Source organism: Phyllobates terribilis, unplaced genomic scaffold, assembly GCF_046119375.1.
Source record: "Phyllobates terribilis strain yellow unplaced genomic scaffold, ASM4611937v1 Scaffold_1__5_contigs__length_1240528914, whole genome shotgun sequence".
NCBI lineage: Eukaryota > Metazoa > Chordata > Amphibia > Anura > Dendrobatidae > Phyllobates > Phyllobates terribilis.
In genome coordinates, this window is record NW_027362761.1 from 573003945 (window position 1) to 573018041 (window position 14097).

General features: G+C 49.5%; 1 protein-coding gene across 2 annotated transcripts in view; it reads left to right on the plus strand.

Annotated features, from left to right (window-relative positions):
- The window catches only part of MBD2 (methyl-CpG binding domain protein 2), a 59872-nt gene that overhangs the window by 19073 nt on the left and 26702 nt on the right, over positions 1–14097 (plus strand). Inside the window, exons 4-7 of one of the 2 annotated variants that reach the window (XM_073681283.1) lie at positions 2451–2541; positions 4901–5078; positions 10920–11049; positions 12128–12359. In XM_073681283.1, coding sequence (XP_073537384.1) covers positions 2451–2541; positions 4901–5078; positions 10920–11037 — 387 coding nt within the window. In that variant the 3' untranslated portion in view covers positions 11038–11049; positions 12128–12359. Of the gene's footprint in view, positions 1–2450; positions 2542–4900; positions 5079–10919; positions 11050–12127; positions 12360–14097 lie in introns of those variants that run through there. The other variant, XM_073681293.1, reaches the window with a different exon arrangement.

The window sequence follows — 14097 nt, forward strand, 5'->3', positions numbered from 1 at the left end:
CATTCTGCAGTAACCCAAAAAACCCCGAGGAGGTTAGATTCCACAATCTAGATGTTAGAAGGGCTTTACTACAGTACATAGACATGACTAGTCAGTGGAGGAAGGACCGCTCCTTGTTTCTGGCCTTTCAGGGGAGTAGGAAAGGTCACGTGGTGACAAAGGGGACTATTTCTAGGTGGCTTAGGGAGGCCATTTGTCTAGCTTGCATATCTACAGGTGTTCCGGCACCGGACGGTGTTAAAGCTAATTCCACCAGAGCTGTCGCAACCTCCTGGGCAGAGAGAGCAGATATGTAAAGCTGCTACTTGGTCTGCACCATCCACCTTCTACAAGCACTATAGGTTGGATCTAGCCTCCTCTGACCTCACCTTTAGGAGAAGGGTACTTCAGGCGGTGGCCCCTCCCTAGGGTGCTCATATTCTCCAAAATTCTCTCAAGGTGTGCTGTCATGGGTGAGGGGAAAACTCCAAGGTTACTTACCGGTAGCCGGTTTTTCCTGAACCCATGACAGCACCTGTAGTTTCCCCCCCCCCCCCTGTCTTTCTTCCTCATACCCTTGTGAGCACCTTACGTTTTGGGTGAAGAAGAAAAAAAAAAAAAAAAAAAAAAAAAAATATATATATATATATATATATAATATATATAATTATTAGGTGTTGGTTATGTGTCTAACCTTTTCTGGAGGTCCTCTCAATGCTCTGTAATCCAACTGAAGCGAGGGAGAGGTACCGCCCTTTTATTTCAGACGGTTTCCTGTCCTTGGTGGGGCGGATCCCTCTCTCAAGGTGTGCTGTCATGGGTTCAGGAAAAACCGGCTACCGGTAAGTAACCTTAGTGTTTTTTTTATTTAAATCCGCCGGAGCTGGTGGAGTCTGTAACTCTGAGTAGATCTCTGCATACAACGCAACAAAAAAAACCAAACAAAAACCTATGGTTTTAAAAGGGTTTTTTTGTGACAGTTTCAAAAATTTGCCTGAGCGGAGGGATGGTTGTAAAAGGTTGTAAAATATAGAAGGCAGTGTTGCTTACCCGTCCCTTATCCCACGCAGATGGTCTCTTACTGCATCAGAACTGTTGACCTCTCATCTAATCAGTCTTCTGACTGGTGGAAGGGACTTCTTCGAACTGGAAGTCGCCCAGTCTGTCTTTTGTGGTCAGAAATGTCGTCTAGTATGTCCTAGAGAGAGTGGGAGTATGGAGCAAGCTCAGAAGCTGGCCAGGTGCCTGCTGTGTTTTACGGCCGGCTCATCCATCTAACAGCAGCAACCGGGATCTAGCTCCTATCACTGCTGTTTATCCACTTACATAGATTTAAAGGGAACCAGTTATCTGACTCATGCTGCCCAAATGAATCAGAGCCTGGCTACACCATTGCAGCCAGGTATATATATTTTTCCTCTTTAAAGTTGGAACTTTTCATAGAGAATAAACTTTAAAGATCCGATAGTCCGGCGCTGTCCTTGGCCGGCTCTTCCCAGTCCTGCTGTGGGTGATTGATGGGTCTCTCCCTGTGTGCAAACGGAGAGACGTATCCTCACCTCTTACAGCTCTGGGAAGAGCCGACCGGGCACTAGTCTGGTCTGTGGCTATGGTTCCTGGCCGGGTTTTTAAAGTTTATTTTCTCACCTTGATCTGTTCAGGATGGCAGACCCTCGGGTGGAGGGGAGATAAGGATCCGGGAACACTTAGATGTTAGCTGGAAGAGTTTGGAGCCAGCCATGTTAATGGGGGGAGTTGGGGCTGTCACACACTTATGGCCTCTGTCATGAGCTTTCTGGAAAACCCTTTAGATGTTCATCTGTTTTCTCAGCGACCTGTCAGTAAAGTGTTAATAAATCCCGTGGCAGGAAGTCAGAGCTTTATACTGACACCCGCTAATTTCCTGTGTGGTGGAGAAGCCGAGGCGGAAGTAGCAAATTCTCGTATATCAGCGAGTGACCTGAGGGCGACACGAGCCCGATCCATCGTACGACCCCAGACATAGTCATCACCACTAGGGGGAGCTTAACTCCACAGAAACTTCATCTTTAGGAATCCTGCACGCACCCAAGACTTTGAAAGCTGCAATGAAGATGAATGAAATAACATATATACAAACAAAGTATTCGCAGTTACGCAACTCTTATTCTTAAAAAAAAAAAAAAAAAAAAAAGCTATGAAATGATTTGAGGTGTTTTTTTCCGAGGGACACACGCCTTGGACAAATGTGGTAACGCCTAGTTGTCAGTTTTCTCCATTTCCAGATGGGACAGCAGAGGAGCGGCACAAAGCAGAGTTATAAGAAAAGATGATCCTAGCGAGAGATCGAGAGCTGTGCGATACCATGAGTCGGGCGGGGGATGGGACCCCCTGGGTCTGGAGACTGGTGCAGGTCCCAGAAGTGATACCCGCCACCTTGAAGCATTTATGGCCTATCATGTGGCTAAATATGTTGTTTTTTTTTCTTTCAGCTTTTCTGGGAGAAGAGGTTAGAAGGACTAAGTGCCTCAGATGTAACGGAGCAAGTGATAAACTCCATGGAGCTTCCTAAAGGTTTACAAGGTGAGTCTGCAGCGGGTCAGACCCCCAGGGCTGGATTCAGCCAAGATTTCCTTATATTTTTATTATGCAGTTTCTGGCTTTGACTCTGAAAACTCAGTGATTCCAGCCATTTCTTACTTGCAGGCGAAAACCAGAGCAAAGATTCTGGTGACGTAGGAACAGAGGAGATCAGTGCTGCAGAACGTTATTTATTGATTTTTCAATGGGTATTGGTGTATATGTGGAGACGGGATTATTCATAGATTGGTAAATTTCTGATCACTGAGATGCCCATCCATTCCCAGGACTGTAGACCTTGTTTTCCTGTTCCTTCTGGTATGATCAGATGCTGATAGGGGAGTTATAGGCGCTAAATGCTTGTGGGACTATGTCCTTACCTTCAGAAAACGTAATCTCATCTCATAGAAGATGTCACATACAATTTGCAAATCACTTTTATTATGTAATCTTACCCCCCCAACAAATCCCTCCCAAATGGCAACCACTTAGTGTCTCTCTTCTACATAACTTGCTTTCCACTGCCTGTTGTAAAGTGTAATCCACCTCTAGCAGCAGAGACACCGAGAGATAAGAAATAGGGGTGGTTCTTATGACTTCCTACAGGCCATATATTTCTCTACGGAAAGCGGGGCCGGGCCTCTGTCTCCCTCTATGGAAAGCGGGGCTGGGCCTCTGTCTCTCTACGGAAAGCGGGGCCAGGCATCTGTCTCCCTCTATGGAAAGCGGGGCCGGGCCTCTGACTCTCTCCCTCTATGGAAAGCGGGGCCGGGCCTCTGACTCTCTCCCTCGATGGAAAGCGGGGCTGGGCCTCTGTCTCTCTCTTTCTCTCTCTATGGAAAGCGCGGCCGGGCCTCTGACTCTCTCCCTCAATGGAAAGCGGGGCCGGGCCTCTGTCTCTCTCTTTCTCTCTCTACGGAAAGCGGGGCCGGGCCTCTGACTCTCTCCCTCAATGGAAAGCGGGGCCGGGCCTCTGTCTCTCTCTTTCTCTCTCTACGGAAAGCGGGGCCGGGCCTCTGACTCTCTCCCTCTATGGAAAGCGGGGCCGGGCCTCTGACTCTCTCCCTCTATGGAAAGCGGGGCCGGGCCTCTGACTCTCTCCCTCTATGGAAAGCGGGGCCGGGCCTCTGACTCTCTCCCTCTATGGAAAGCGGGGCCGGGCCTCTGACTCTCTCCCTCTATGGAAAGCGGGGCCGGGCCTCTGACTCTCTCCCTCTATGGAAAGCGGGGCCGGGCCTCTGACTCTCTCCCTCTATGGAAAGCGGGGCCGGGCCTCTGACTCTCTCCCTCAATGGAAAGCGGGGCCGGGCCTCTGTCTCTCTCTTTCTCCCTCTATGGAAAGCGCGGCCGGGCCTCTGACTCTCTCCCTCTATGGAAAGCGCGGCCGGGCCTCTGACTCTCTCCCTCTATGGAAAGCGCGGCCGGGCCTCTGACTCTCTCCCTCTATGGAAAGCGCGGCCGGGCCTCTGACTCTCTCCCTCTATGGAAAGCGCGGCCGGGCCTCTGACTCTCTCCCTCTATGGAAAGCGCGGCCGGGCCTCTGACTCTCTCCCTCTATGGAAAGCGGGGCCGGGCCTCTGACTCTCTCCCTCTATGGAAAGCGCGGCCGGGCCTCTGACTCTCTCCCTCTATGGAAAGCGCGGCCGGGCCTCTGACTCTCTCCCTCTATGGAAAGCGCGGCCGGGCCTCTGACTCTCTCCCTCTATGGAAAGCGGGGCCGGGCCTCTGACTCTCTCCCTCTATGGAAAGCGGGGCCGGGCCTCTGACTCTCTCCCTCTATGGAAAGCGCGGCCGGGCCTCTGACTCTCTCCCTCTATGGAAAGCGCGGCCGGGCCTCTGACTCTCTCCCTCTATGGAAAGCGGGGCCGGGCCTCTGACTCTCTCCCTCTATGAAAAGCGGGGCCGGGCCTCTGACTCTCTCCCTCTATGGAAAGCGGGGCCGGGCCTCTGACTCTCTCCCTCTATGAAAAGCGCGGCCGGGCCTCTGACTCTCTCCCTCTATGGAAAGCGCGGCCGGGCCTCTGACTCTCTCCCTCTATGGAAAGCGCGGCCGGGCCTCTGACTCTCTCTATGGAAAGTGGAAAGCGGGGCTGGGCCTCTGACTCTCTCTATGGAAAGTGGAAAGCCGGCCAGGTGTCTTTCTTTCTCCTTCTGCCTCCCCCTCTCTCCCTCTCCCTCTCCCTTGAAGTATCCTCTGTGCAGTATAAATGACATTGGCATTATGTGGCTCCGTTCGATTATGGTGACACCAAAGTCATCTTCAAAGTCACGTGTCCTTATGATTTTCAGGGCTGAATCGCACACTAATAATTGCAATACATGAACAGATTTTCGAACCATTTTGCTTCTTTCCTCGCTGTAGGTGTCGGGCCAGGAAACAATGAGGACACCCTGCTTGCCGCCATTGCCAGCGCCTTGCACACCAGCTCGGCACCAATCACAGGACAGCTTTCTGCAGCCGTAGAGAAAAATCCGTCCGTCTGGCTAAACACATTGCAGCCGCTGTGTAAAGCTTTTATAGTCACAGATGAGGATATCCGGTAAGAGCCGGCGCCTGAGGAAGGTGCTGAAATGTCTCATCAGTGTAATGTCCATCTGGATAAGGGGAAAGAGCCCCAAGGGGGGCTGCAGGGGACGAGTGCTGAGCTCCCGGGGTCCGGGCGACTCCTAAGCGGAATCTGTAATTCTATAACCCTTATGGTAAACTCTGAAGTAATTGCCGTTTTCCGGTCGTCAAAAAATGGAAAAACAAAAAAACCTAAGAGGTTGGTATCACTGCGATCATCCCGATCTTCATGTTTCCCCGTCATCTTTCAACAATGAACGTCGTGAAAACCAAACCTAAAAAGCAATGGCAGAATTGCATTGTTTTTTTCCCCCACTTTAGTTGGAGTTTGTTTTTCAGTGCAGGGTAAAATAAATGGTGTTAAGAAATACAACTGATCCCACAAAAATACAAGAACCTCCCACCGCTGTGTGCTGGAAAAATAGGAAGAAGGGCAAGAAGAAACAAAGTGCGAAAACTAAAATTGGCCATGGCAGTAAGTGGTTAAAGAGAAGAAAAGCCCCCATTATTTACTGCATATATGCTTCTCCATGGAGGTCTCGTGTCCACAGTACATTCTTCATTGTAGTGTGAAATATTTAGTACGGGCGTATTTTCTGCCGAACGGCCACTAGGTGGCAGACGTGAGTTATTCTGTCCAGCTCATTCCCACTCATTAATTCACCGACACATGTGTTATATGGATCTAAAAATCGTTACGGTCATCAGCAAATTCACTTGTCACCCTCCGGCTTTCTGGGGTTCAGGGCGCTAGAGCGGCCCATCTCCTGGCTGTCTGGGGTCCGGGCCGCTCTGGCGCCCTGTCTCCCGGCTGTCTGGGGGCCGGGCCGCTCTGGCGCCCTGTCTCCCGGCTGTCTGGGGGCCGGGCCGCTCTGGCGCCCTGTCTCCCGGCTGTCTGGGGGCCGGGCCGCTCTGGCGCCCTGTCTCCCGGCTGTCTGGGGGCCGGGCCGCTCTGGCGCCCTGTCTCCCGGCTGTCTGGGGGCCGGGCCGCTCTGGCGCCCTGTCTCCCGGCTGTCTGGGGGCCGGGCCGCTCTGGCGCCCTGTCTCCCGGCTGTCTGGGGGCCGGGCCGCTCTGGCGCATTAATATCCTGCAGTGATTCTTTTTTACATTGATTGGCGATATACAAAGCAATAAATCCCCCTTTATGCTGCTCCATTAACTATAGAAAGAGAACGATCCTATACTATTTTCCCAATATCGGGGTGTAAATTTCCATTATACCTAGAATTGCCAAAGAGAACAGTGAGGGTCAGTGATGCTGAGAGCCGCTAGCCCAGCAGGAGCCGCCTGCGCAGTGTCGGTGCCCTGGGAGCGGATGATACATCTTCTGTGCCGGGCGCTTTGTGTTAAGGATCTCGGGGGCATCATCCAGTTGTTCCGTCAGTTCTTCTTGTGTAAGAAAGTTGTCAGATTTATGTCCTGCGAATACGGAGAGTGCGGCTGCATTACTGCAGCACCGCTGGATTCACCGCTTCATGTCGGATAAGCTGAGAGGGCAATAAAAAGGCTGTAAAAATGCTTTTGGGTCGAGGGAGAAAATCTCCCCGGTGTCCTCTAAATAAGAGCGATTACTGCGCGAAATAAATATAGATTTCCCATGTCAGGCCGAGGAATCCACACAGCGAGGAGCGACGGATTTATGAAGAACAAACTTCTGCTCCTTGTAATGGGGGTTAGTGATACGTACTGTGCCCCCCTAAACTGCGATAGTCTGCAGATCTGCAGTGTATTCTACCTGATCTGACATCGGGCGTGGAGACTCTACCACCAGTGTCCTAGTCTAAGCAAAAGGACACGTGCACAATGCCTGCAGCAATACGGCGGCCCTCGCTACTGTCCATCGCAGCGTGCAGCAACGTTTCTCCATCCTCCCTCCCCCCATAACCCTGGCTGATCACTTGATCTTCCCTAACCTCCCCCATTCTCTGGCTGATTACTCGATCCTCCCTCACCCCCCCCCCCCATACCCTGGCTGATTGCTCGATCCTCCCTACCCCACCACCCCATACCCTGGCTGCTTGCTCGAGCCTCACTCTCCCCCCCCCATACACCCTTCACCCCCCCCCCCATGCTCCTGATGATTGCTCGATCCTCCCTCACCTCCCGCATAGCCTGGCTGATTGCTCGAGCCTCACTCTCCCCCCACCCCCCCATACACGCTTCCCCCCCCCCCCATACTCTGGCTGATTGCTCGATCCTCCCTACCCCCCCACCCCATACCCTGACTGCTTGCTCGAGCCTCACTCTCCCCCCATACACCCTTCACCCCCCCCCATGCTCCGGCTGATTGCTCGATCCTCCCTCACCTCCCGCATAGCCTGGCTGATTGCTTGAGCCTCACTCTCCCCCCACCCCCCCATACACGCTCCCCCCCCCCCCCCCCATACTCTGGCTGATTGCTCGATCCTCCCTACCCCCCCACCCCATACCCTGACTGCTTGCTCGAGCCTCACTCTCCCCCCATACACCCTTCACCCCCCCCCATGCTCCGGCTGATTGCTCGATCCTCCCTCACCTCCCGCATAGCCTGGCTGATTGCTCGAGCCTCACTCTCCCCCCACCCCTCCCATACACCCTTCCCCCCATACCCCTGCTGATTGCTCGATCCTCCCTCTCTCCCCCATACCCTGGCCGATTGCTCGATCCTCCCTCACCCCCCATACCCTGGCCGATTGCTCGATCCTCCCTCACCCCCTCCCCCATACCCTGGCCGATTGCTCGATCCTCCCTCACCCCCCATACCCTGGCCGATTGCTCGATCCTCCCTCACCCCCTCCCCCATACCCTGGCCGATTGCTCGATCCTCCCTCACCCCCTCCCCCATACCCTGGCCGATTGCTCGATCCTCCCTCACCCCCTCCCCCATACCCTGGCCGATTGCTCGATCCTCCCTCACCCCCTCCCCCATACCCTGGCCGATTGCTCGATCCTCCCTCACCCCCTCCCCCATACCCTGGCCGATTGCTCGATCGTCCTGCCCCTGCCATTCTCCAGTCGATTGCTCGATCGTCCTGCCCCTGCCATTCTCCAGTCGATTGCTCGATCGTCCTGCCCCTGCCATTCTCCAGTCGATTGCTCGATCGTCCTGCCCCTGCCATTCTCCAGTCGATTGCTCGATCGTCCTGCCCCTGCCATTCTCCAGTCGATTGCTCGATCGTCCTGCCCCTGCCATTCTCCAGTCGATTGTTCGATCGTCCTGCCCCTGCCATTCTCCAGTCGATTGCTCGATCGTCCTGCCCCTGCCATTCTCCAGTCGATTGCTCGATCGTCCTGCCCCTGCCATTCTCCAGTCGATTGCTCGATCCTCCCTCACTTCCACTATCGCTGAACCTAATGCCCCCTGTACTCAGCCGATTTCTCGATCCTCACTCCCTCCCCTCTGTCCCCTATGTGTTAACTGGTTAACTGATTGCTCAACCCTCCGCCCTGTATCCCTGCCGATCACTCGATCCCCCCCCCCCCCCCCATCCCCACCATATTCCGCTCGATCACTCAATTTGCCTTCTTTATCTCTCAGTGCAGCAGAGTGGGCACGTAGACTGAGTGGGGACGACGATTGCTTGATACCTCGTTGGCCGGTTGCGCCCTCCCTCGTTGGCCGGCCGGTGGATGCCCCCTTTCCAGTATGTTCTGATATATTAGATCCTGTATCCTTAATGCTGGAGGAAGACTCTTTGAGAGTTTAGGAGGCTGCAGGTGGCGGTTGGTGTTGATGCTCTGCACATGAATTACTAATTTATAAGTTCTCCACATTAGCGCCAACATTATTCTTCATTCTGCCAAACGCAAGCCCCCCGTACATCTACTGAGGAGAAACTGCATAATACAATGGCTGAAAGCACAGGAAGAAAATCCTGCTCCTTCCCACCAAAATGGCAGCAGGTCTCGTGGTGTAATTACTCCTCAGGCTCGCGGTATAGCGCCCCCTGCGGGTCTCCATGCAGCATCGCTGGCCTCCTCACTGCGGCCGGGACTGTGGCGCGAAGCAGTTTGTGGAGCCTCTGCTCATTAGTATTTAATGCAGGCAGCCGCCTAATCAATAAGTTAATGGAGCTCGTCCAGCGCTGCAAATCTCGCTTCAAGGTGCTGTTTTGTGCCTCCTGTTCTGCCAAGTCCTCCGGAGTCGTCCCTGGAGTTACAGCTCCGGAGTTCAGACTGTGAGTGACTGATGGAGGATCTTAGCCGTCTGTGCGCTCTCTGCATGTACCCGAGGTGCTGCACAGCTGAGATACAGATCCTCACACTTCTGTGCTAATCGTTATACAGTCTGACGGCTGCGGTTTAGTGATGATAGAACATAGGAGCCGAGGTTCATGTATGATGAATTATAGTGTTAGCAATACTGGTACCTTCATAGTCTGAGTTTTTGCTCCACAGCTGTGTTTACAATTCTGCTGGCTATGAGATCATATCTTTGGCACTTCCTACTGATTCAGACTCTGTAGCGTTTGCTTCTCTAGCCCCATGGCTTGTATAATATAAAATATATGTACACAGTGACTCCACCAGCAGAATAGTGAGTGCAGCTCTGGAGTATAATACAGGATGTAACTCAGGATCAGTAATGTAATGTATGTACACAGTGACTGCACCAGCAGAATAGTGAGTGCAGCTCTGGAGTATAATACAGGGTGTAACTCAGGATCAGTAATGTAATGTATGTACACAGAGACTGCACCAGCAGAATAGTGAGTGCAGCTCTGGAGTATAATACAGGATGTAACTCAGGATCAGTACAGGATCAGTAATGTAATGTATGTGCACAGTGACTGCACCAGCAGAATAGTGAGTGCAGCTCTGGAGTATAATACAGTATGTAACTCAGGATCAGTACAGGATCAGTAATGTAATGTATGTACACAGTGACTGCACCAGCAGAATAGTGAGTGCAGCTCTGGAGTATAATACAGGATGTAACTCAGGATCAGTACAGGATCAGTAATGTAATGTATGTACACAGTGACTGCACCAGCAGAATAGTGAGTGCCGCTCTGGAGTATAATACAGTATGTAACTCAGGATCAGTAATGTAATGTATGTACACAGTGACTGCACCAGCAGAATAGTGAGTGCAGCTCTGGAGTATAATACAGGATGTAACTCAGGATCAGTAATGTAATGTATGTACACAGTGACTGCACCAGCAGAATAGTGAGTGCCGCTCTGGAGTATAATACAGGATGTAACTCAGGATCAGTACAGGATAAGTAATGTAATGTATGTACACAGTGACTGCACCAGCAGAATAGTGAGTGCAGCTCTGGAGTATAATACAGGATGTAACTCAGGATCAGTAATGTAATGTATGTACACAGAGACTGCACCAGCAGAATAGTGAGTGCAGCTCTGGAGTATAATACAGTATGTAACTCAGGATCAGTACAGGATCAGTAATGTAATGTATGTACACAGTGACTGCACCAGCAGAATAGTGAGTGCAGCTCTGGAGTATAATACAGTATGTAACTCAGGATCAGTACAGGATCAGTAATGTAATGTATGTACACAGTGACTGCACCAGCAGAATAGTGAGTGCAGCTCTGGAGTATAATACAGGATGTAACTCAGGATCAGTACAGGATCAGTAATGTAATGTATGTACACAGTGACTGCACCAGCAGAATAGTGAGTGCAGCTATGGAGTATAATAAAGGATAAGTAATGTACCTATATATTGACAATTAACAGGGGGACGCTTACTTTAGGATCATTTTAAAAGTACTTGCATTGAATTTCTGTTGAGTGACATAGAAGATGGAGGTGCCGCTCCATTAGTCAGCATTTTTCCTTGTAACCTTTTTTTTAATATTCTAGAAAACAAGAAGAGCGAGTACAGCACGTTAGAAAGAAATTAGAAGAGGCGTTAATGGCTGACATATTGGCACGAAGCTCTGAGACCACAAGTGACACAGAAAATGATCTGGAAACATAACTTTGTCTTTAGGTAAGAGCATGAAACGTGTCTGTGTCTTCAGCACCTCAGTCTAGTAATCCGCGCTCCAGGCGGCCCCGCACCAATTAACAAACCATGTCTTCACCTAACGTCACACAAAATGTTAGTGTTTGTCTTCTGACCTTCAGGACTCCTCTGGAATTGTGTTGATTAATCTTTATAACATAAGTCAGTTTATACGCGTCCTGGGCCCCTAATCTCCTCCTTTACTGTAACACGTGCAAGTATCCAGCTAATAATTCTGGCTGCCTAAAGCCACCACTAGGGGGAGCTCACTGTACTTAAGAGATCTAGGGCTCTAGATCTCACCCTAATGGTGGTTTTCTGTTTAAATAGGTTAAAATTGTCATCACCTGTTAAAATGTGTTGCCCACTACTTAAAAACTTAAAGGGATTTTTCCCACTGACAAAGTTTATTTTAATTAATAGGTCTTGTAATAATAATAATTTGCTCAATTGGATGTGTTTAAATAAAATGTCCCTGTGCTGAGATAATCTTATAAATGTTCCCCTGCTGTGTACTGTGTAATGGCTGTGTCTGACTGTACAGGAACATGGTCTGATCATACCACATCTCCTGGGCAGGGGAGGAAGCAACAGAGTATACAGACATTACAGCAGGGGATCACAGCTGATTCTTTTTGTGAGCTAAAACATTGTTTAAAAACAGGCAGGGAAATGTTTTATCTCACAAAAGAATCAGCTGCGATCCCCTGCCGTCCTGTCTGTATACTCTTTTGCTTCCTGCCCAGGAGCTGTGGTATGATCAGACCATATTCTGTACATGGTCAGACACAGCCATTACACAGTACACAGCAGGGGCACATTTATAAGATTATCTCAGCACAGGAACATTTTAGAGTTTTGAGATTGAGATGTGGATGCAGAGACTGGCGGGGAACACAGTAATAATTGTGGAGGAGCCGCACCCACCAGTCCAGTAGGTGAATAAAAAAACTTTAATTATTTTTTTTTTTTGTGTTTTTGTTGTCTCCTCATTGATACTTTGGTCAAACGCACTTCTTAATGTTATTTGAATTTTTCAATAAATATATATATATTTTTTCAGGTACTGCGACTATTTATCAAGAAGTGCAATTCCTGGGTCTGAGCTTCCAATAAAGACATATGCACATTTCTATAGGACTTTTTATTATTATTATTATTATTTGTTTAATCGCATCGATGCAATGCCTTGCTAGACTTTGTACTTTTGATGTATATATCTATATTATGATGGAACAGAGCTATTTTTATTTTATTTTTTTGACTTTTTAAATGTAAAGTGATATTAACATTAATCCAGCCTCCGTTTTTATGCATCAGGTCCACGGTCTGCCGGTGTCACCAGCAGATTTTATTTTATTCTTGATATAAAGCCATGACGTGTCTATTTCTTTTGAAATTTTGATGGACGTTTATAGTAATTTCCAAGTTATTTAAATCCCTTTTTATACCTCAGAGACGTACGTGTAAGATTATCGGGATCTTATATATTTAAATCTAAAAAAAATAAAGAATTTCTATGCAATGATGATTCCGCACCTGGTCTTCACCTTACTTGTTCCTCTACGGTCACCAACGGGAGAGCTGATGTGCCATGGGATATTTTGGCGAGGGGCAGTGTGCGAGGGGGATATTTTTGGGCGAGGGGCAGGGTGCTAGGGGGATATTTTTTGGCGAGGGGCAGTGTGCGAGGGGGATATTTTTGGGCGAGGGGCAGGGTGCTAGGGGGATATTTTTTGGCGAGGGGCAGTGTGCGAGGGGGATATTTTTTGGTGAGGGGCAGGGTGCAAGGGGAATATTTTTTGGCGAGGGGGATATTTTCTGGCGAGGGGCAGTGTGCGAGGGGGATATTTTTTGACGAGGGGCAGGGTGCGAGGGGGATATTTTTTGGCGAGGGGCAGTGTGCGAGGGGGATATTTTTTGACGAGGGGCAGGGTGCGAGGGGGATATTTTCTGGCGAGAGGCAGTGTGCGAGGGGGATATTTTCTGGCGAGGGGCAGGGTGCAAGGGGGGAATTTATTATAGAGGCACAGCATAGGAGATATTTAGATTTATGGGGCAGTAAAATGATACTCTTATTTTTAAGGGCACCATGTCAGAAGTTCTGCTGAAGACTGAGAAGAGGAAAGTCTGCAGAGACGAGCTCTGGGTATGAACTTCATGGAGACAAAAGGGATGGGAACAACTTCAATCAGAGAATATCTACAGTTAGGTCCATATATATTTGGACAGAGACTACATTTTTCTAATTTTGGTTCTAGACATTACCACAATGAATTTTAAACAAAACAATTCAGATGCAGTTGAAGTTCAGACTTTCAGCTTTCATTTGAGGGTATCCACATTAAAATTGGATGAAGGGTTTAGGAGTTTCAGCTCCTTAACATGTGCCACCCTGTTTTTAAAGGGACCAAAAGTAATTGGACAGATTAAATAATTGTAAATAAAATGTTCATTTCTAGTACTTGGTTGAAAACCCTTTGTTGGCAATGACTGCTTGAAGTCTTGAACTCATGGGCATCACCAGACGCTGTGTTTCCTCCTTTTTGATGCTCTGCCAGGCCTTCACTGCGGTGGTTTTCAGTTGCTGTTTGTTTGTGGGCCTTTCTGTCTGAAGTTTAGTCTTTAACAAGTGAAATGCATGCTCAATTAGGTTGAGATCAGGTGACTGACTTGGCCATTCAAGAATATTCCACTTCTTTGCTTTAATAAACTCCTGGGTTGCTTTGGCTTTATGTTTTGGGTCATTGTCCATCTGTAGATTGAAACGACGACCAATCAGTTTGGCTGCATTTGGCTGGATCTGAGCACACAGTATGGCTCTGAATACATCAGAATTCATTTGGCTGCTTCTGTCCTGTGTCACATCATCAATAAACACTAGTGACCCAGTGCCACTGGCAGCCATGCATGCCCAAGCCATCACACTGCCTCCGCCGTGTTTTACAGATGATGTGGTGTGCTTTGGATCATGAGCTGTACCACGCCTTCGCCATATTTTTCTCTTTCCATCATTCTGGTAGAGGTTGATCA